Here is a 22,198-nt window from a genome sequence, read left to right as displayed (position 1 = left end):
CCTATATGTGACAGATGTAAATCGAACGTGGCTTCTTTGACACATATGTTTTGGCCCTGTCCTCTTCTGGAAAAATATTGGAAAGACATTTTTAACATTATTTCAAACGTATTGAAGATTGATTTACAACCTCACCCTATCACTGCAATTTTTGGATTACCAAGGATAGAGTCTGGCCATTTATCTCCTTCCACTAACCGTATCATTGCCTTTGTTAGATTAATGGCCAAACGATCCATTTTGCTTAAATAGAAGGATCCAATACCCCCTACTCAATACCCCCTACTACTTTTCAATGGTTTTCTCAAACTATATCATGTTTAAACTTGGAAAAAATTAGGAGTGGTACTGTTGTTCCTTCGCTTAAATTTGAGGAAGTTTGGAGTCCATTTATTCAATATTTTCACATGATGTAGATCCCCTTTCAATAACTTTTCAACTTGGAGGAATGGACTTGCCGACATAATATTGCTCTGTTTCTGCTGAGAAATTTTAGCCCAGTGTTTTTTCTTTTTTTCGTTGTTTGTTTTATCTTAAGATGTTTTTTTTTGTTTAGTTTAGTTTATATTGTTTATAATTTTTCTTATTGATTTGATTTCTTTTTTTAATTTATGTAATAAATCTTCTTTCCTTTCTTTTATATTATATTCATTTACTAAGAGATCATTGGATCTACAGATTTTTTTTATATTTTATTGTTCTTTATGATTATCTGTGCTATGATTGTTATCCTGATCTCTTTGTATTACATGTATAAATATTGATGCTATATATCAATCTGTATTAATTTGAAAACTAATAGAAATATTGAAAAAGAAAAGAAACACTGGAAGGCACCAGATGGGCTGAATGGCCTCTCTTCTACTGTTCATTGTGTGCATTGCAGAGACAGGAAGGGCCTCAGAAAAAGTGTTTCAAACAGAAATGCTTTATGTTAATCAGAGATCCAGAACATTGAACTCTAACTGAGTTAAAGAGATTACAAAACAAAATCAACTGTGCCCAATGACCAGGGTTCAATCCTGGGTGAGATCAGCAGCATCGACAGAATCCGACCCCCGTGAACACCTGCAACACTTGTGAATTTGCGCTAGATTTCAGTAGCAGTGATGGTTGTATATTGAGCATACAGCATGTTTAATCTTTCTCCACAGTGTGAATTCGCTGGTGTTGCCGCAGGTCAGATGAGCAAGGGAATCCCTTCCCACACACAGAGCAGGTGAATAGCCTCTCCCCGCCGTGAACTCGCTGGTGCTTCACCAGACTGGATGACGTAGTGTATCCCTTCCCACATGTAGGGCAGGCAAAGGGCCTCTCGCCGGTGTGAACTCGCTGGTGTGCCAGCAAAAGGGAGGATCGAGTGAACCCCTTCCCACAATCGGAGCAGGTGTACGGCTTCTCCCCGGTGTGAAGCCGCTCATGTGTCATCAGGCTGGATACCTGAGTGAATCCTTTCCCACACGTTGAGCAGGAGAACGGCCTCTCCCCGGTGTGAACTCTCTGGTGCGTTATCAGGTTGTTTAACTGAGTGAATCCCTTCCCACACTCGGAGCAGGTGAATGGCTTCTCCCCAGTGTGAACTCGCTGGTGTGTCAGCAAATGGGTCTTATCCGTGAATCCCTTCCCACACTTGGAGCAGGTGAACGGTTTCTCCCCGGTGTGAACTCCCTGGTGTGTCAGCAAATGGGACGACCGAGTGAATCTCTTCCCGCACTCGGAGCAGGTGTATGGCTTCTCCCCATTGTGAACTCGCTGGTGTGTCATCAGGTTGGATAACTGAGTGAATCCTTTCCCACACGTTGAGCAGCAGAACGGCCTCTCCCCAGTGTGAACTCGCTGGTGTGTCAGCAAATGGGATGAATCAGCAAAGCCCTTCCCACACTCCGAGCAGGAGAATGGCCTTTCCCCAGCATGAACTCGTTGGTGCGTCATCAGGCTGGATCACTGAGCCAATCCCTTACCACACATTGAGCAGGAGAATGGCCACTCCCCAGTATGAATACACCAGTGTGTCAGCAGGTGGGATGACTGAAGGAAGCCCTTCCCACACTCAGTGCAGATACACGGCCTCTTCTCTGTCAATTCTTTGGTGCATCAGCAATTCTAATGATCGAGTGAATCCCTTCCCACACTCAGAGCAGGTGAACGGCCTCTCCCCAGTGTGAATCTGCTGATGTTTTGTTTGAGATTCCCATAAACAAATCCTCTGCTTGTTGTATCCTGTAAAAGAAATTTACAAAAGTCATCAATAGGTACAGGACAGTATTTCAGCTGAGATTTTAGTCTCTGTAGCGAGCTGTTATAATAATGACAAACACAAGCTTGAGGAACAACGTCATCTTCCATCTGGGAACATTGCAGCATCCAGACTGGCATCAAAATCTCTGGTTGTCTTTCCCTCTATAATCAGAATGGGCCATTTCTGCCACTTCCCTTTATTCTACACGTTGCCTCCCTCTCCTACTCTGCCACTGAAATTCAATGTGTTTTCTGTCTTTCACTGTTAAAAGGGGTATCAAACCCAAAACATTCCCTCTTTCTGCAGATGGAGACACAACAGACTGCAGATGCTGGAAATTGGAAGCAATACATAAGGGAGCTGGAGGAACTCAAAGTGGGTCAGGCAGCATCTATGGAGGGAAATGGACAGTCAATGTTTTGGGTCTTGGTGGTGTTGGACTTGGCGATTGTATTGGTTTATTATTGTCACTTGTAATGAGGTACAGTGAAAAACATGTCTTGCATACCGATTGTACAGGTAAATTCATTACACAGTGCAGTTACATTGAGTTCGTACAGAGTCCCTTGATTTAGTATAGGTAAAAACATTAACAGTACAGAGTAAAGTGTCACAGCTACAGAGAAAGTGCAGTGCAGGTGGACAATAAGGTGCAAGGTCACAACAAGGTAGATCGTGAGGTCAGAGTCCATCTCATTGTATAATGGAACTGTTCAATAGTCTTATCACAGTGGGATAGAAGCTGTCCTTGAGCCTGGTGGTACGTGCCCTCAGGATAATTGAACCTGAAGGGTGGATGATTAGACTACTTGGAGATTGTCATTGTGTGGCAGTTTTGTCGTCTAAATGTTGTCTGCCACTTAATATTCCAGAATAGAAGTGTTAGATACCATTCTATATCCAGACAGAATAGAACATGTTCTCAGTGGCAGAAGGAGCCAGCACCAGCAGATGTTGAACATCGCTGAGTTGTAAAATAATTATAAGTGAGAAGGATTTTTGTTTCTTCAACACAGTGTTAACTGACACAATTTAGCCACATGGGTAAATTACTTTCACAATACATGTTTTGTTTATTCACTGGGAGTTGGACTTAGTCCCTTTTTTGACCTCAGTCCCACGTCTAGCTATTACCTGCAATGATCTGGACATCAGCAGTGTCTGGAGACTGGTCCCAATCTCAGTTTGCTCATCTGTGTTTCCAGACTGTCTGCAGAGCAAAGGCAAAGTGCTTTTTGCAGCATCATCAATGGTCACATTTATACCCACAATCCCCAGGGCTCCAGAAACGGTCCCATCAAAACAGTCATTCACCAGCCGGGGCCTGGAGTCCACCTTGGGCCAGGCCGGCAGAGAAAGCAGCAAAATCAAAACATCTGCAGGTGCCTGAAATCTGAAATAACAATAGAAAATGCTGGACACGGGTCAGACAGCATCTGTGGGAAGAGAAACAAAGCATGTTTCGGGTTGGAAACCCTTTGTCAGAAGTGAGAAAGTGAGAAAACAAGTTTTAAATTGCAGAAAAGACGGGGAAGGGATAAATACACCATTAAACCCACAGGAAGTGGGAACACGAGTAGAACATTCAGCGTCTCAAGCCTGCTCTGCCATTCAGCAGGATCATGGCTGACTTTCCTGCCCTGTCCCCATAACCCTCGATTTCCCGACTGATTAGGAATCTATCCCAACCTGAAATATACCCAAGGACACTGCCACACAGTTTTCTGGAGAAAGAAGGGCACTAGTAAATTTCTCTTTCATAAGGCGGTGCGAATTCTGCTCAATAATTTTTAATAAAAATACAATTTTTCAAACAATCAATCAGATAAAAGGGCAGTCTCCAAACTAAAACATTAACTCTATTTCTCTTTGCACAGATGCTGCCTGACCTGTTGAATTGTCCAGCAGTTTCTGATTTTACTTCAGATTCTGGCATCTGCAATTTCTCTTTAAAGACAGGACAATGAGAAGGTTTCCGATTGAGAATGCCTCAGTGGCCCCCGGGTCCCCACTCATCGGTCCCTTCCCTCCTTCCCCCTCCCTCATTCTGTCCTCACCCCCTCCCCATTCCCCCAAACCCTGCCCCTTCCCCCTCATTGCTCCTCCTCATTCCTCCTCCCCATTCCCCCCTCTGCTTCCCCCTCTGCCCCCTCATTCCCCCTTACCCATTCCCCCCTCAATCCCCCCTCTCCTTCCTCCCCCATTCCCCCTCCCACGTTTCCCCTCCCTGATTCTCCCCATCCCTCTTTCTCCCCTTCTGCACATCCCCTCGCCCTCATTTCCACACTCCATTCCCCCTCCTCTTCCTCATTTCCCCCTCCCACCTCCTCCCTCATTGCTCCTGCCCTCTGTGCAATTCCCCACCTCCTCAATCCCCCACCCCTCCCCCTCTCTCTCCTTCTCCCCTTCCTCCTCCCCCCTCATAGTTAACAACAACACATCCCTTCCTGATGAGCTTAATGCATCCTGTGCACGTTTTGAACAGAAGGGAGGTGGATTGTCACCATCCACCCCGACAGCCACCAATGCAGCTGAACCTGTGATCACAGTGGAGGACGTAAGATCAGTCTTCCAGAGAGTGAACACGAGGAAAGCACCTGGCCCAGATGGTGTCCCTGGCCCTGTGCTCAGATCTCCTGCTGATCAGCTTGCAGTAGTATTTGCGGACATATTTAACCTCTCCCTGCTTCAATCTCAGGTTCCCACCTGTTTTAAGAAGACCACTATCATCCCGGTACTGAAGAAAAGCAAGGTAACATGCCTCAATGACTACCGACCAGTGGCTCTGACATCCACCATCATGAAGTGCTTTGAGAGGTTGGTCATGGCACACATCAACTCCAGCCTCCCAGACAACCTGGACCCACTGCAATTCGCAAATCAACCAAACAGGTCTGCAGCAGATGCCATCTCCCTGGCCCTACACTCAGTTCTGGAGCATCTGGACAGTAAAGACACCTACATTAGACTTTTCTTTATTGACTACAGCTCTGCCTTCAATACAATAATCCCAAGCAAGCTTGTCACCAAACTCCAAGACCTAGGACTCAACACCTCCCTCTGTAACTGGATCCTTGACTTTCTAACAAACAGACCGCAATCAGTGAGGATAGGCAGCAATACCTCCGGCACGATTATTCTCAACACTGGTGCCCCACAAGGCTGTGTCCTCAGCCCTCAATTCTACACCCAATACACTCATGACTGTGTGGCCAGATTCTGCTCTAACTCCATCTACAAGTTTGCAGATGATACCACCGTTGTAGGCCGTATCTCAAACAACAATGAGGCGGAGTATAGGAAGGAGACAGAGAGCTTAGTGGAATGGTGTCATGACAACAACCTTTCCCTCAATGTCAACAAAAGAGCTGGTCATTGACTTCAGGAAAGGGGGTGGTGTACATGCACCTGTCTACATCAACAGTGCTGAGGTCGAGAGGGTTGAGAGCTTCAGGTTCCTGGGAGTGAACATCACCAATACCCTGTCCTGGTCAAATCACATCGACGCCACGGCCAAGAAAGCTCACCAGCACCTCTACTTCCTCAGGAGGCTAAAGAAATTTGGCATGTCCCCTTTGACACTCACCAACTTTTATCGATACACCATAGAAAGCGTCCTATCCGAATGCATCATGGCTTGGTACGGCAACTGCTCTGCCCAGGACCGCAAGAAACTGCAGAGAGTTGTGGACACAGCCCAGCGCATCAAGGACACCAGCCTCCCCTCCTTGGACTCTGTCTTTACTTATCGCTGCCTTGGTGAAGCAGCCAGCATAATCAAAGAGCCCACCCACCCGGGTCATTCTCTCTTCTCTCCTCTCCCATCGGGCAGAAAATACAGGCGCTTGAGGGCACATACCACCAGGCTCAAGGACAGCTACTACCCCACTGTGATAAGACTATTGAACGTTTCCCTCATACGATGAGATGGACTCTGACCTCACGATTTACCTTGTTGTGACCTTGCACCTTATTGCACTGCACTCTCTCTGTAGCTGTGACACTTTACTCTGCACTGTTATTGTTTTTACTTGTACTACCTCAATGCACTCTGTACTTACTCAATGTAACTGCACTGTGTAATGAATTGACCTGTACTAACAGTATGCAAGACAAGTTTTTTCACTGTACCTCGGTACAAATGACAATTATAAAGCAATACCAATATACCAAGCCGAATGCCCCAACGCAGTGCCGAGAGACATTCACTGTTTGTAAGTGGCTCCTTTTAACAAGATTCACTCAGCTCGGACCTCACAAGCGGACGCAGAGTTGGGAATTTATTTTCGGGGACACATCCAAGTGATTCCGGAGATCGGGGGCGGGTTTAGCTTCACATATTGACGGGAGAAGTGCTTCTGAGGAGTGGAGAGGATAAAAAAGATGGTTTTGTGTGCAGAGTAACGAGGAGATGGCTCCGGGACCAGTGGACACCAGGTTTAAATATTTTTGCAAAATCATCCAAGGCGGTGCCAGCGTTTTGGCGCTGCAAGATCTCCTTTGTTTTGTCTCTGTCTCTCTCTCTCTCTCTCTCTCTCTCTCTCTCTGTCTCCCCCTCTCTCTCCCAACGCTCTCCCGGCTGCCGGATCGAACACCCGACCAGGCGGCGACGCTGTGGCCCTTCCCCCGGCAGAGACATCGCCTTTGCCCCCGCTCCAGCCTCCTCTCCCCGCACAACCGAAAACTCTATTCACCCAGCTCGACTGAAGGCTCCTCCGTTCGGAAGCCGGAACCAGCTCCTCCCGCCGCAGAACCGCACCTCCCGTCTGCATTAAAACAGGACAATCCCAGAGCAGGAGGGACAAGCGGCTGAGCACAGCGGGGCGGGCAGCAGCGGTCCCGGCAGAGGGGGAAATCGTGTCGGGCCCTGCGTCAGATTTTGCTCACGGCCCGGGACCCAGATCTGGAGGGGAGGGCGGAGGGCAGAGGGGAGAGGGAAGGGGAGGGGAGAGGGAGGAGAGAGGGGAGGGGAGTGGGAGGAGAGAGGGGAGGGCAGACTGGGAGGAAGGGGAGAGCCAGGGGAAGGGGAGAAGTGGGAGGGCAGAGGAGAGGGGGAGGTGGGGGACGGAGAGGGGGAATGGGGCGAGGGGTGGGGAGGGGGTAGATGGGGGGTGGGAGGGAGGGTGGGAGGGGGGAAAAGGAGCATCTCTGACTGGCTTTACTCTGGCAACCCCGGCCTCGCTTTATGTCTTATGGACCTTTCTGGTTTATAGACTAACAAAGGCAGTTGGAGACAAGGCAATGCTCACGCTGTGAAATGTGGGCCAGAACTGTTGCCGAGGCCTGTGGTTCCAGCAATAGCTGCAGCATGTGTTTCACAGTTAATAAAATATCCCTTTGTGTTTGATTTCTCTCTCTCTCTCTACCTGCCCTCATTCATCTCGATCACTGACAGGTTTGTAAACTAAAGGTGAGGCCAGGGTTGCTGAGGCATTCTCAATCGGAAACATTCGCTTTGCCATGTTTTTAAAGAGAAATTGCAGATGCCAGAATCTGAAGTAAAACCAGAAACTGCTGGACAATTCAGCAGGTCAGGCAGCATCTGTGGAAAGAGAAATAGAGTTAATGTTTTAGTTTGGAGACTGCCCTTTTATCTGATTGATTATTTGAAAAATTGTAACTTATTGAGCAGAGTTAGCATAGCCTTATGAAAGAGAAATTTACTAGTTCTCATTTTAAAGTGAGACAAGAGGAATTTCTTCTCTCAGAATCTTAAGTCTTTGCAACATCTTGCTACAGAGAGCTGTGTGGCAGAGTCCTTGGGTATATTTCAGGTTGGGATAGATTCCTAATCAGTAGGGGAATCAGGGATTCTGGGGACAGGGCAGGAAAGTCAGCCATGATCCTGCTGAATGGCAGAGCAGGCTTGAGACCCTGAATGTTCTACTCCTGTTCACACTTCCTGTGGGTTTAATGGTGTATTTATCCCTTCCCCATCTTTTCTGGAATTTAAAACTTGTTTTCTCACTTTTTCGGTTCTGACAAAGGGTTTGCAACCTGAAACAATATTTGTTTCACATCCCATAGATGCTGTCTGACCCATGTCCAGCATTTTCTATTTTTAGTTCTGATTTCGGGCACCCACCAATTTTTTGATTTTGCTGCTTTTTCTGCCGGCCTGGCCCAAGGTGGACTCCAGGCCCCGGCTGGTGAATGACTGTTTTGCTGGGACCGTTTCTGGAGCCCTGGGGAGTGTGGGTATAAATGTGGCCATTGATTCTGCTGCAAAAAGCACTTTGCCTTTGCTCTGCAAACAGTCTGGAAACACAGATGAGCAAACTGACATTGGGACCGGTCTCCAGACACTGCTGATGTGCAAATCATTGTAGGTAACAGCTACAGTTGGGTCAAAAAAGAGATTAAGTCCAACTCCCAGTGAATAAAAAAAACATGCATTGTGAAAGTAATTTACCCATGTACCCATGGATTTACCCTCCATAGATGCTGCCTGACCCACTTTGAGTTCCTCCAGCTCCCTTATGTATTGCTTCAGATTTCCAGCATCTGCAGTCTCTTGTGTCTCCATCTGCAGAAAGAGGGAATGTTTTGGGTTTGATACCCCTTTTAACAGTGAAAGACAGAAAACACATTGAATTTCAGTGGCAGAGTAGGTGAGGGAGGCAACGGGTAGAACAAAGGTAAGTGGCAGAAATGGCCCATTCTGATTATCGATGGAAAGACAACCAGAGATTTTGATGCCAGTCTGGATGCTGCAATGTTCCCAGATGGAAGATGACGTTGTTCCTCAAGCTTGTGTTTGTCATTATGATAACAGCTCGCTACAGAGACTAAAATCTCAGCTGAAATACTGTCCTGTACCTATTGATGACTTCTGTAAATTTCATTTACAGGATCCAACAAGCAGAGGATTTGTTTATGGGAATTTCAAACACAACATCAGTGACTTCACACTGGGGAGAGGCCGTTCACCTGCTCTGAGTGTGGGAAGGGCTTCCTTCAGTCAACCCACTTGCTGACACACCGGCCTGTTCATACTGGGGAGTGGCCGTTTTCCTGCTCAATGTGTGGGAAAGGATTCACTGTGTTATCCGGCCTGATAACGCACCAGCGAGGTCACACTGGGGAGAGACCGTTCTCCTGCTCCACGTGTGGGAATGGATTCACCGTGTTATCCAACCTGAAGAAACACCAACGAGTTCACACTGGGAGAAGCCGTACACCTGCTCCGAGTGTGGGAAGGGATTCACTGTGTTATCTAACCTGATAACACACCAACGAGGTCACACCAGGGAGAGGCCGTACACCTGCTCCGAGTGTGGGAAGGGATTCACTCGGTCGTCCCATTTGCTGACGTACCAGGGAGTTCACACCAGGGAGAAACTGTTCACCTGCTCCAAGTGTGGGAAGGGATTCATGGATAAGACCCATTTGCTGACACACCAGCGAGTTCACACTGGGGAGAGGCCGTTCACCTGCTCTGAGTGCGGGAAGGGATTCCCTTCGTCATCTCAGCTGCTGAAGCACCAGTGAATTCACACTGCGGAGAAAGATTAAACATGCTGTATGCTCAATATACACCCATCACTGCTACTGAAATCTAGCGTAAATTCACAAGTGTTGCAGGTGTTCATAGGGCGTCAGATTCTGTCGATACTGCTGATCGCACCCAGGATTGAACCCTGGTCATTGGGCACAGTTGATTTTGTTCAGTAATCTCTTTATCTGAGTTAGAGTTCAATGTTCTGGATCTCTGATTAAAAGAAAGCCGTATTGTTTGAAACACTTTATCTAAGGCCCTTCCTGTCTCTGCAATGCACACAATGACAGGAGAAAGAGAGGCCATTCAGCCCGTCTTGTGCCTTCCAGTGTTTCTGCTCCACACCAGCCTCCTCCCATCTCACCCAGTATGAATATTCAGAGGAATAGAGAGATGCAGCACAGAAATGGGCCCTTTGACTCACTGAGTCTGCACTGATTATCAACCAGTCATTTACTCTGATCCTACATGAATACATTTGTAAAATTCTGCCCACATTTGCATTGACCACACCCTGCTTCACCCCCACCACCAGCAGATTCTACTAATCACCCACACATACGGGACAACTTACAGTCCTTTAATAACCTTTCAGCCCACACCTCTTGGAACGTGGGAGGAAACCCACACAGTCACAGGGAGAAGGTGCAAACTCCACACAGTCAACACCCGAGGTCGGGATTGAACATTGTCAACGTGAGGCAGCAGCTCTACGAGCTCTGTGCTCATTCGGCTTCCCATTCAATGCATTCCTGTGGTTCACCTCCATCCCTCCGTGTGGTGACACGTTCCACATTGTTGAACTGTGTGGGTGAAGAGCTTCCCCCGGAATTTCGTGCAGGACTTTCAGCAGATTGATGGCAAAGACAAGAGCTCAGCAGGGGTCTTGTCCCAGATATTAGAGCCGCACAGCTAATAGAGCTGCTACCTTGCAGTGACAGGAGCCCAGGTTGAACCCACCTCTTGGGTACTGTCTGTGTGGGGGTTCTCCCTGTGACTGGGAATTTCTTCCAGGAGCTCCAGTTTCCTCCCACGTCCCAAAGACATGCTGGTTGGTAGGTCGATTGGCTGCTGTAAATTGCCCCTGGTGAGTGGGAGAAGTTGGGGAGAGTTGACAAGAATGTCAGGAGAATTTTTAAAAAAGGATGAATGTGGGATCAGTGTGGAGTTGTGGACTGTGTCGGCCTGTTTCTGTGCTGTATCTTTCTGTGACATTCCCCATCCATCAAGCCTCGGGGAGAAAGTCATGGTGTTTAACTCTACTCTTTTTTTCCAGTATTGAAGATATCTTTATTAGTCACATGTACATCGAATCACACAGTGAAATGCATCTTTTGCGTAGAGTGTTCTGGGGGCAGCCCGCAAGTGCTTCCATGACTCTGGTGGCAAACATAGCACACCCACAACTTCCCAACTCGTATGTCTTTGGAATGTGGGAGGAAACCGGAGCACCCGGAGGAAACCCACACAGACACGGGGAGAATGTACAAACTCTTTAAAGCCTACTCCCAGCACTTTTCAACATGGCGGTGTTCTCAATGGGCTGAATGTCATACAATTGAGTCACTACAAAACAGGACTGTCCTGACATATCCTGTGCCTCATTCATTGTCCTACCTGATTCCCCCATTCACCACCTAAAAAAAATTCATTGATTTCTGTCCTGAATACAATAACTGAGGAACCGCTCCCAAGTCAGTGTGGGGAAAGATTCTGCCCTTTTGAGAGTGGTGCCTGATGATCAGAGTTTAAGGAGATGCTTTCAAAACTGGGAATGACTGCAATATATTTTGTAGATGCTTCTCTCACCCTGTCTCTCTGATTGATGGAGAAGTGACAGAATCTTCCTCATCGCCAACAGGTGACCCCTCAGTTCAAAACCATGCTGCTGAAAATTTGGATTCTTCCCCCATGAGAAACATTCCCTCAGCTGCCACCCGATCCAATCCTTTTTAAATCTTTCTCCTTTCACCTTCAGCCCCTAGTTTTGGACGGCTGCTCCACCACCGAGAGTGGTCCTTTGGAAGAAAGTGGAGGAAGAGGGGAAGATGTGACTGGTGCTGGGATCCTGACGCAGAAATGGTGAAGGATGATGTGCCACCTCGAGCTTCCGGTTCCAGCTCATTTCAATTCCCCTCCTCATTTCCACACCGACCTGTTTGTCCTCGGCCTTCTCCACTGCCATGGTGAGGCCAAACACAAACTAGAAAAACGGCACTTTGTATTCTTGGTGAGCCTACAGCCCAAAGGTACGGACGTTGAATTTGACAGTTTCAGGCGACCAACTCTCGTTCCTTTCCCACTCCTCCCAGATTCTCCTTTTGTTCACCTTTTCCTCCTCCCTCTTTCCCCCACCGCCCATTCCCGAGATCCGTTCCCCTCCCGCCCCTGATTCCATCTGCTCATCATCCTTCCTCCCTTCCCAGCTTTCACTTGTCATCTCTCTGCCTCTGTCTACTTACCCCTGCCCCAGCTGGTCCCCCACTGATGTTAGGTTCACTGTCCTGTGGTTCCCTGGCTTGTCCTTGCAGCCCTTCTTAAACAAGGGCACACCCTCCAGACTTCTGGTATCTCACCCCTGGCTAAGGAAGATGCAAATAACTCTGCCAGGGCCCATGCAATTTCTTACCTATTCTTCCTGCAAGGTCTTGGGATGCAATTCGTCAGGACCTGGAGATTTGTCCACCCTAATATGCTTTAAGACTGCCAGCACCTCCTCTTCTGTAATGATGATATGTCCCAAGACATCACTACTTGTATCCCTTAATTCCTTAGCTTGCATGACCTTCTCTGTGCAAATACAGAGATGAGAAATATTCATTTAAGATCTCGCCCCTCTCTTGTGGTTCCACACACAGATGACAGCATTGATACCTAAATGGACCTATTCTCTCCCTAGTTACCCTACATTGGGCTTCCCCTTTTCCTCTGCCTCTCCCTCCCCCTCCCTCTGCCACCCTCCCTCCCCCTCCCCTCTTCCCCTCCCCTATCCCCCTTTCCCCTCCCTCCCCCCTCTCCCACCCTCCCTCACACCCCCCTCCCCTCTCCCTCTCCACTCCCCTTCCCTCCCCTCTCCCCTCCACTCCGCAACTCACCTCTCCTCTCTCCGCAAGGATCGCTCATCCGTGACTCTCTTGTCAGCTGGTCTCTCCTCACCCATCCCCCTCCCGGCACTTATCCCTGTAACCGCACCAAGTGCTACACCTGCCCCTGCACCTCCTCCCTCACCACCATTCAGGGCCCCAGACAGTCCTTCCAGCTGAGGCCGTCCTTCACCTGTGAATCCACCGGTGTCATTTATTGCATCCGGTGCTCCCGGTGCGGCCTCCTCTACACCGGTGAGACCCGACACAGATCGGGGCATCACTTTGTCGAGAACCTTCACTCCATCCGCCGACCAGCCGGGATCTCCCGGTGACCGGCCATTTTAATCCCACTTCCCAGTCCCCCACCCACATGTCTGTCCTCGGCCTCCTCTACTGCCGAGGGGAGGTCAGACGCAGATTAGAGGAAGCGGTGACCACTCCCCTCTGTCCCGTTCTCCCTCATCCCACTGAGCTTCCGATAGTTCACTTCCATTCGATCTCACTTCTGCTTCTGTTCTCTCACTTGTTCAGTTAACGCACAGATTTGCTCTGTTGATGTTTTCGTGTCTCTGTCCCACGGACTGTGTAACCTGTCACAGTTCTCCTTTTCCTTTTTCACTTGCTCATCATCTGATCTTTATGTTTTTCACAGTCCACATCGTGCTGGTCTTGTAACTGAACACGTTCCCTCATTCTTCATTGTGATTGGATGCTGGTGTCCATCCAGTTTTCCCCTTCCCCTCGGGAATTCTCTGGATCTTACCCCATGCACGTTTAATATTATCCAGCAGCCGGACCCCATCAGACTCAGCATTGGTGGGATATTTCATTCTGATTTCTTCACTAATCTTCACGGCTTGACACGGCAACTGCTCTGCCCGGGATCGCAAGAAACTGCAGAGAGTTGTGGACACAGCCCAGCACGTCACGGACACCAGGATCCCCTCCTTGGACTCTTGTCTTTACCTCTCGCTGCCTTGGTGAAGCAGCCAGCATAATCAGAGACCCCACCCACCCAGGTCATTCTCTCTTCTCCCCTCTCCCATCAGGCAGAAGATACAGGAGCCTGAGGGCACGTACCACCAGTCTCAAGGACAGTTTCTACCCCACTGTGATAAGACTATTGAACAGTTCCCTTATACGATGAGATGGACTCTTGAGCTCACAGTCTACCTTATTATGACCTTGCACCTTATTGTCTACCTGCAATGCACTTCCCTGTAGCTGTGACACTTCACTCTGCATTCTGTATTGTTTTACCCTTGTCCTACCTCAATGCACTGTGTAATGAATTGACCTGTACGAACGGTATGCAAGACAAGTTTTTCACTGTACCTCGGTACAAGTGACAATAATAAACCAATACCAATAATCTTATCCAGTTGGGATATTTTGTTTAGATAAGATCCCGAACCCTCAGTCATCTCCTCACAATTAACAACTTGTAAGGAGAGAGTTAAATTTTCCAGAAGTCATATTTGGTTCCTCCTTAGTTTGTGCTAAAGTGTGTGAGACAAAATAGTGTCAGCTGGGAACGTGGGGAATGTTTTGAGAATGTAGCGGGGTGTTGATACTCAGCCTTGAGAGGAACGTGTTATCTAAACAGTGAAAAACATGTTTTTCCGCAAAACCTGATGTCTTTAAGTTATGTGCCTCGGCCAAAAGTCCCAAGAGATATGAAGGTACCACCTGGTACCATGGAAAAGTAGCAGGGTAAGGGAGGGTGTACAAATGGGGCTACTTCTCTGTGCAAATCAGAATCTCGGTTCAGGCTGGAGTCGCAACCGGGTGCAGTGAGAGAGACAGAGAGAGGGAGAGAGCGAGAGAGAGAGAGGGTGGGGGGGAGAGAGAGAGAGGGACATAGAAGAGGCTGTTGGACACCTGGGCTTCCCTCTTGCATCTGCAGTAGATTAATTCATTGACTGATTGATTCTTTCCCTCTGTATTTCGGTGAAGTGGTTAGTGAGTGGACTTTATATAATTCTAATAAAGTCGGTTTTTATAACCTTTAACACGTGTAACGTGCCTCCTTTATTTGCGAATACCTCTTGCTGTTGAATCAGGAAAGAACAAGGAATGAATTTTAAAATATTCTCGTTACAAATGAAATGATCTGCATGGATGACATGCAAATCAAAGTTTTTCACTGCACCTCAGTACGTGTGGCAATAATAAACCAACTTAGCAATGATTATTTCAATGCCCTTCCGATGGCAGGTATTGTTAGGATGCTGGTTCAGTGCCAGATGTTGTATCATCCCATTAATGTGAGAAGCTGTAGGATTGTGCTTATGTGGATAATCATTTTGTCCCTTCATTCTTAGTTTTTGGCAGATTACTCTTCCGATGTCCTGTGAAGTGTTTGCAGTTGTTGTAATGCCCCCTTATTGGAGGTTGTTGTTGTAGCATGCAGCCCACATGAGTCGATGCTGTTGTGTGAAAGCACCGTTGAAGTAAATGCCTGAAGCCTAGTCAGTGTAATTGTTTCTTTAATGATCATCTGTGACCCGTTGTTGTAAAGTGTGTTAAATTTTGTTGTTGTCATGTCATAGAGCAATACAGCACGGATACAGGCCCTTCGGCCCAACCAGTCAATGCCGACCACGGTGCCCACACAGCTAGCCCCAATTTCCTGCGTTCGGCCAATATCCCTCTAAGCCCCGCTCCTCCATGTACCTGTCTAAGTGCTTCTTAAATGATGCTGTTGTAGCTGCCTCACCCACTTCCTCTGGCAGCTCGTTCCACACACTCACCACCCCCTGCGTGAAAATGTTGCCCCTCAGGTCCCTTTTAACTCTTTCCCCTCTCACTCTGCCCCCTAGTTTTGGATTGCCCTACATAGAACATACAGCCCACAATGTTGGCCGACATTTTATCCTGCTCTAAGATCTATCTAACCCTTCCCTCCCACATCACCCCCCCTTTCTCTATCATTCATGTGTCTGTCTCAGAGTGTCTTAAATGCCCCTCATGTATCTGCCCCCACAACCTCTGCCGGCAGTGCGTTCCACACACCCAACACTCTCTGTGTAAAAAAACTTACCCCTGACGTCCCCCTTATACCTTCCTCCAATCACCTTAAAGTTATGTCCCCTCGCGTTAGCCATTGTCGCCCTGGGGAAAAGTCTCTGACCGTCCACTCGATCTGTGCCTCTTATCATCTCGTACACCTCTATCCAGTCACCTCTCACCCTCGTTCTCTCCGAAGGGAAAAGCCCGAGCTCGCTCCACCTGTCCATCCATGAGGAGCAATGAACCGAAACAACAGCAGAGGCAGAGAGGCGACAGGTGGACCCAACAACAGGGCTGAAACGGACGGGATCCGACAGGGAAGGAAGGTGGGGCAGGGAGCCCAATAACGGAGGGAGGCTGAGCAGGCGGCAACAGTGGAGGGAGGAGGGTGTGGGTGAGGGGCAGATTGGAGGAGGGGGAAAGTGGGTGAGAGGGGATGGCGTGGGGATAGGAGGAACGGGGTAGATCAGGAGGAGAGGGACTGGGGGTGGGGGTAGGAGGAACGGGGTAGATCAGGAGGTGAGAGATGGGGTGGGGGGAGGAGGAACGGGGTAGATCAGGAGGTGAGAGACTGGGGGTGGGGGTAGGAGGAACGGGGTAGATCAGGGGGAGAGAGACTGGGGGTGGGGGTAGGAGGAACGGGGTAGATCAGGAGGTGAGAGACTGGGGGTGGGGGTAGGAGGAACGGGGTAGATCAGGAGGAGACAGAATAGGGACAGAGGGGGAACAAGTGACCTGGAACTGAAGAATTGGATGTTCACGGGTTTAGACGGCCCAAGTGGAAAATGAGGTGCTGTTCCTCTCATCTGCATTTAGCCCCCCAACCACCTTCCCCAACCCCCCAGCAGTGGAGGGAGCTGAGGACAGACAGGTCTGTGTGGGAATGGGGAGGGAAATTAAAACGGCTCACAACTGGGAGCTGCAGAGGACACTGGCGACCTGAAACTGGAGAATTCAATCCCAGCAGGAGGGGGAACACCAGTCCCTCCCGTCCCCTGAGACCAAAACTGGATGTCCTCCCTCAGACCCCGGTTTGGCCCAAATCCCTCTGAACCTTTCTCCTCCCTGTCCCCGTCCCAAGTGCCTTTCAAGTGTTGTTAATGTACCTGGCTCAACCACTTCCATATGTCACAGAGTCACACAGCACGGAAACAGGCCCTTCGGCCCATCTGGTCCATGCTGACCAAGGTGCCCCAATCCAAGCGAGGCTCATTTGCCTGTGTTTGGCCCATAACCTTCTAACCCTACCCAATTTCGAAGAAATGTATCTGGGGAAACTCTCCTTACGGCGTATGAATGCATTGCTTTATATCAAGAATTACTTCAGACGGCCAAGCATTGATTATAAGGAGTTTAACATAACATTTCTTCATTAGTCACATGAACACGGAAACACACAGTGAAATGCATCTTTTGCATAGAGTGTTCTGGGGGCAGCCCACAAGTGTCTCCATGCTTCTGGCGCCAATATAGCACACCCACAACTTCCTAACCCGTACGTGTTTGGAATGTGGGAGGAAACCGGAGCACCCGGAGGAAACCCTTCAGTCACACGGCGAGAACGTACAAACTCCTCACATACAGTGGCCGGAGTTGAACCCGGGTTGCTGGCGCTGTAATAGCGTTACGTTAACTGCTACACTACCGTGCCAGACACAAAGAGCTGACAGCAAGGAACTATTTTCCTTAGTCGTAAACAATCACCAAATTGAATTAATTAACGAGTTTGGTTTGAAATTAATTGCTGGGAGGGAGATAAGACAAATAATGTATTTATTTGGGTCTCTAAGATCATATCTTTAAAATCTTTTAAACAGAATACCATTAAACAAAGGACGAGAAAATTCGAAGCCGAGCCACAGACAGCGATATCAGGATCAGTGATGAAACCCTGACCGATGGTTTGAAAGAGCAACTTGGTGGGGAAGGGGGTGAGAGACTGAGGCAGAGAATTGAGAGTGCAGAAATATTTAATTGGTCGAAAACATTGTTCGTTACAGTATCATCTTTAGGAGGATCAGAACTATGAAGTTTGGAATAAAATTCTCTAAAAGTATCATTTATTTCTCAATGATCCATTGTCCTTTCTCCATTGGCTCTGCGAACTTCCTTAACTTGCTGTCCAGCTGCAGAGGTTTTTAATTGATTGGCCAATAATTTACCTGTTTTATCTTCATGGATATAAAATTGAGTTTTATCTTTTAAGAGTTGATTTGCAATTGGATATGTTAAAAGGAGATCATGTTTGGTTTTAGTTTCAACTCGCCTTTTATATAAAGTGGGATCTGGATCCAAGGCATATTTTTGGTCTCAAAGTTTCAATTGATTGGCTAAATCAATTCCCTCTGTGTTAGCATTTTACTTAACGCTTGCCATGTAAGAAATAATTTGTCCTCTAATAAAGGCTTTAAAAGTATCCCATATAATAAGACCAGAATTCTCTCCCGGAGTATTCTCTTTAAAAATAAAAGTGATTTTTTTCTCCAAAAAGTTTAAAAAGTCTTTATCAGATAGCTAAGTTAGATTAAAACACCATGATCTGTTTATTTGAGGGAGTCCAGGGAGATTTAAAGATAAAAACACAGGAGCATAGTCTGAAAGAGCAATCTCTTTCTATTCACAGGATCTGATTGATGAAATCATTTGACTGTCAATAAATAAAAATCAATCCTGCAATATGTGGGATGAACATGAGAAAAAAATGACTATTCCCTGTCTTCTGGATGTAAAAAATGCCAAACGTCATTTATACTTCTTTAGTAACTTTATACTTCTGATTCTCCTAAAGATGATACTGTAATGAACAACTTTTTTGAACAATTAATATTTCTACACTCTCTGCTGATAACCGAAAGCAATTGGATAAATTTATTACTCATGAGGAAATTGCCGAGGTTATACGGTTCATGCACTCTGGAAAGGCTCCAGGTCCTGATGGATTTCTCAGAGAATTCTATAAGGCTTTCTCCTCCTTGTTTATGCCTTATTTAAGTTTTGTTTTTTCAGATTCTTTCAAACTGGGAAGGTTACAACAATCCTTTTATGAAGCCTCCATTTCACTTATTCTTACGAAGAATAAAAACCCAACACAATGTTCTTCGTACGGACCAATTTCTTTACTGAATGCTGATGTTAAAATTTTATCTAAAGTTTTGGCTTGTAGATTAGAAAATATTTTACCGTCAATTATATCCGTGATCAGATGGGGTTTATCAAAAACCGTTATTCCCATTTTAATATGCGTCATTTATTGAATATTATTTATTCTCCCTCTAAGGCAATATTGGAATGTGTGATTTCTCTAGATGCCGAGAAGGCCTTTGACCGGGTCGAATGGAGTTACCTATTTAAAACCTTAGAGAAATTTAACTTTGGGCCCGATTTCATTCAATGGATTGAATTACTTCATTTATCTCCTTCTGCCCGTGTTCTTCCTAATTTTTAACTTTCTGAACCTTTCAAACTTCAACGTGGAACCAGACAGGGATGCCCTTTGAGACCTTTGCTATTTGACCTGGTCCCAGAACCTTTAGCTATCGCTTTTCGAGAATCTACAGAGACTGCCGGTATCTCTAGGAGAGGTACCACCCATAAAGTTTCGCTCTATGCTGATGATTTACTGCTCTTCATTTCTCATGTTGAGACTTCGTTACCTTCTCTGCTTTCTTTACTTTCCCGTTTCAGCCAGTTTTCAGGATATAAACTGAATTTACACAAGAGCAAACTTTTCCCTTCGAACAATCTGATGCCATTCGACATTAACCTTCCTTTTAAAACTGTAAGAAATCATTTTACCTCTTTGGGTGTAACTGTTACTAAAAATTATAAACATTTATTTAAAGAGAACTTTCTTGCTTTACTGAATGATGTGAAAAGGGTCTTACCAAATTGGTCACCCCTCTCTATATCGCTGATTGGCCGCATTAATTCTATTAAGATGAATATTTTACCTAAACTTATGTATCTATTTCAGGCTTTACCTGGTTTTATTCCTAAGTCTTTTTTTGATTCTCTTGACTCAATTATCTCTTCTTACATATGGGAAAATAAACATCCTAGATTAAATAAAGTTAATTTTCAGAAAGCTAAAAGCAATGGAGGCTTTGCCTCACCCAACTTTAGGTTTTATTACTGGGCAGTCAATATAGGAAATCTTACATTTTGGTTACATTACATTAATCATGAGGCCTGTCCACTGTGGGTTTCTTTGGAAGCTAATTCTGTTATTTCTTTGCTTGCCTCCTCACTTCCTTTATCAATAAATAAACTAACTGATAACTTGGTAGTTAAACATGCTTTGAGGATTTGGTTACAATTTAGAAAATACTATGGTTTATTGAGATTTCTTTGTCTAGTCCTATTTTTGCTAACTTTTTCTTTAAACCTTCTATGACTGACATAGTTTTTAAAGAATGGGAAAGGTTGGGTATTCCTTGTTTTCAGGATCTGTTTGTTGGAGGAAATTTCTTAATGTTTGAACAATTGTCAACAAAATATAATTTGCCAAAAACTCACTTTTTTCGATATTTGCAGATTAGAGGTTTTCTCTGATCTCCAGTACATACCTTCCCTATAAGTCCTGATCAGAACTTACTGGATGTAATTTTTAATTTGAAGCCTTTTTATGATGCTTCAATATCTAAGATTTATGGTAGGTTATCAGGAACGAATAAGGTCCCTTTAGACAAAATTTAAAATGCTTGGGAACGTGATCTGCAGATTTCAATTTCTGAGGAAACTTGGAATCAAATTTTTAAACTGGTTAATACTTCATCATTATGTGTATGTCACTCCCTCCTTCAATTTAAAGTGTTCCAGAGAGTTCACTTGTCCAAAGACAAGTTATCGCGTTTCTATTCGGATGGATCTCCTTATTGTGACAAATGCAATAATGGAGAGGATTCTTTAATTCGTATGTTTTGGTCATGTCCGAGTCTAGAAAGATTCTGGATAGAGGTATTTCAAACTTTTTCCGTACTTTTTAAAATAAATTTTAAGCCAAATCCTTTAACTGCATTATTCGGGATTGTTGGAGAAAAAGATATAATTCTGGAGACTTCCGACTTACACATATTGTCCTTCATTTCTCTTACAGCCAGGAGGGCTGTATTGCTTAAGTGGGAGGAAACTACGCCCCTCACTCATGCTCAATGGTTACGGGACGTTATGTCATATCTAAATTTAGAGAAGATCCGTTGCTCTATTTCTGGATCTATTCTGAACTTTCAAACGTTATGGGGACCTTTATTGAGCTACTTTCAAAACCATTGATTTTGTGCTGAAAATACAGATATTGGCTAATATTACCATGTCTTTAGGATGTTACTAAACAGCTTCGGTTTTGGCAGTGGGGTTAGATTTTTTTTATATAATAAAATTATTCCAACTTCAAATCAATATTGTTATCTTATTTGTTTATTAATATGAAGCATTGTGATTTCTAGTGTGATTCAACACAATCTATCGTGTAACATTTTGTTCCTTTTTTTCCTTGGTTTCATGCACTTTGTACTTTTTTTTGAAATTAATAAAAATATTGAAAAGGAAATTCAATGCTCAGAAACTCACTCCCTCTGTTCATATCAGAACTGGTCACTTCTGCTGTCGATCATCTACCTGTAACATTGGAGACGGCAGATGCTGGAATCTGGATGAAAAACACGATGATGCTGGAGGAACAGCAGGCCAGGCAGCATCCGTGGAGAAAAGCAGGCGGTCAACGTTTCGGGGACAGGACCCTTCTTCAGGACTGAGGATAGGAAAAGGGGAAGCCCAATATAGGGTAACTAGGGAGAGAATAGGTCCCTTTAGGCATCAATGCTGTCGTTTGTGTATGGAACCACAAGAGAGGGGCAAGATCTTAAATGAATATTTCTCATCTGTATTTACACAGAGAAAGTCCTGCAAGCTAAGGAATTAAGGGATATGAGTCGTGATGTCTTGGGACATATCGTCATTACAAAAGAGGAGGTGCTGGCAGTCTTAAAGCATATTCGGGTGGACAAATCTCCAGGGCCTGACCAATTGCATCCCAAGACCTTGCAGGAAGAATAGGAAAGAAATTGCATAGGCCCTGGCAGAGTTATTTGCATCTTCTTTAGCCAGGGGTGAGATACCAGAAGTCTGGAGGGTGTGCCTTTATTTAAGAAGGGCTGCAAGGACAAGCCAGGGAACCACAGGCCAGTGAACCTAACATCAGTGGTGGGAAATTACTGGAGGGGATTCTGAGCGACAGGACCTACCAGCGTGTGGAAAGGCAAGGACTGCTGAGGGACAGTCAGCACGGCTTTGTGAATGGGAAATCGTGTCTCACAAACATCACAGTGTTTTTCATCACAGGCGGAGGACTGTGCCGGGCTGCCG

The 22,198-nt window shown here is 46.1% G+C and overlaps 2 protein-coding genes and 4 pseudogenes across 13 annotated transcripts in view; 2 read left to right on the top strand and 4 right to left on the bottom strand.

Annotated features, from left to right (window-relative positions):
* LOC127576415 (zinc finger protein 850-like) overlaps nt 1–22,198 on the bottom strand; it is a 244,464-nt pseudogene that overhangs the window by 108,399 nt on the left and 113,867 nt on the right.
* The window catches only part of LOC127576414 (zinc finger protein 585A-like), a 204,422-nt pseudogene that overhangs the window by 68,361 nt on the left and 113,863 nt on the right, over nt 1–22,198 (bottom strand).
* LOC127576550 (zinc finger protein 420-like) overlaps nt 1–22,198 on the bottom strand; it is a 163,290-nt gene that overhangs the window by 27,229 nt on the left and 113,863 nt on the right. The window lies entirely within an intron of this gene.
* The window catches only part of LOC127576853 (zinc finger protein 271-like), a 312,902-nt pseudogene that overhangs the window by 233,829 nt on the left and 56,875 nt on the right, over nt 1–22,198 (top strand).
* Nucleotides 908–22,198, bottom strand: part of LOC127576585 (zinc finger protein 239-like) — a 40,832-nt gene continuing 19,541 nt past the window's right edge. Inside the window, exons 1-3 of one of the 11 annotated variants that reach the window (XM_052027142.1) lie at nt 6,934–7,183; nt 3,374–3,632; nt 908–2,220 (exon numbers count right to left, since the gene is read on the bottom strand). In XM_052027142.1, coding sequence (XP_051883102.1) covers nt 1,138–1,932 — 795 coding nt within the window. In that variant the 5' untranslated portion in view covers nt 1,933–2,220; nt 3,374–3,632; nt 6,934–7,183 and the 3' untranslated portion in view covers nt 908–1,137. Of the gene's footprint in view, nt 2,221–3,373; nt 3,633–5,016; nt 5,061–6,370; nt 6,714–6,933; nt 7,184–22,198 lie in introns of those variants that run through there. The other 10 variants (XM_052027148.1, XM_052027144.1, XM_052027145.1 and 7 more) reach the window with 10 other exon arrangements.
* The window catches only part of LOC127576624 (zinc finger protein 208-like), a 149,913-nt pseudogene continuing 134,271 nt past the window's right edge, over nt 6,557–22,198 (top strand).

Source organism: Pristis pectinata, chromosome 12 (assembly GCF_009764475.1).
Source record: "Pristis pectinata isolate sPriPec2 chromosome 12, sPriPec2.1.pri, whole genome shotgun sequence".
Classification (NCBI taxonomy): Eukaryota; Metazoa; Chordata; class Chondrichthyes; order Rhinopristiformes; family Pristidae; genus Pristis; species Pristis pectinata.
This window is presented reverse-complemented; position numbering and strand designations above follow the sequence as displayed.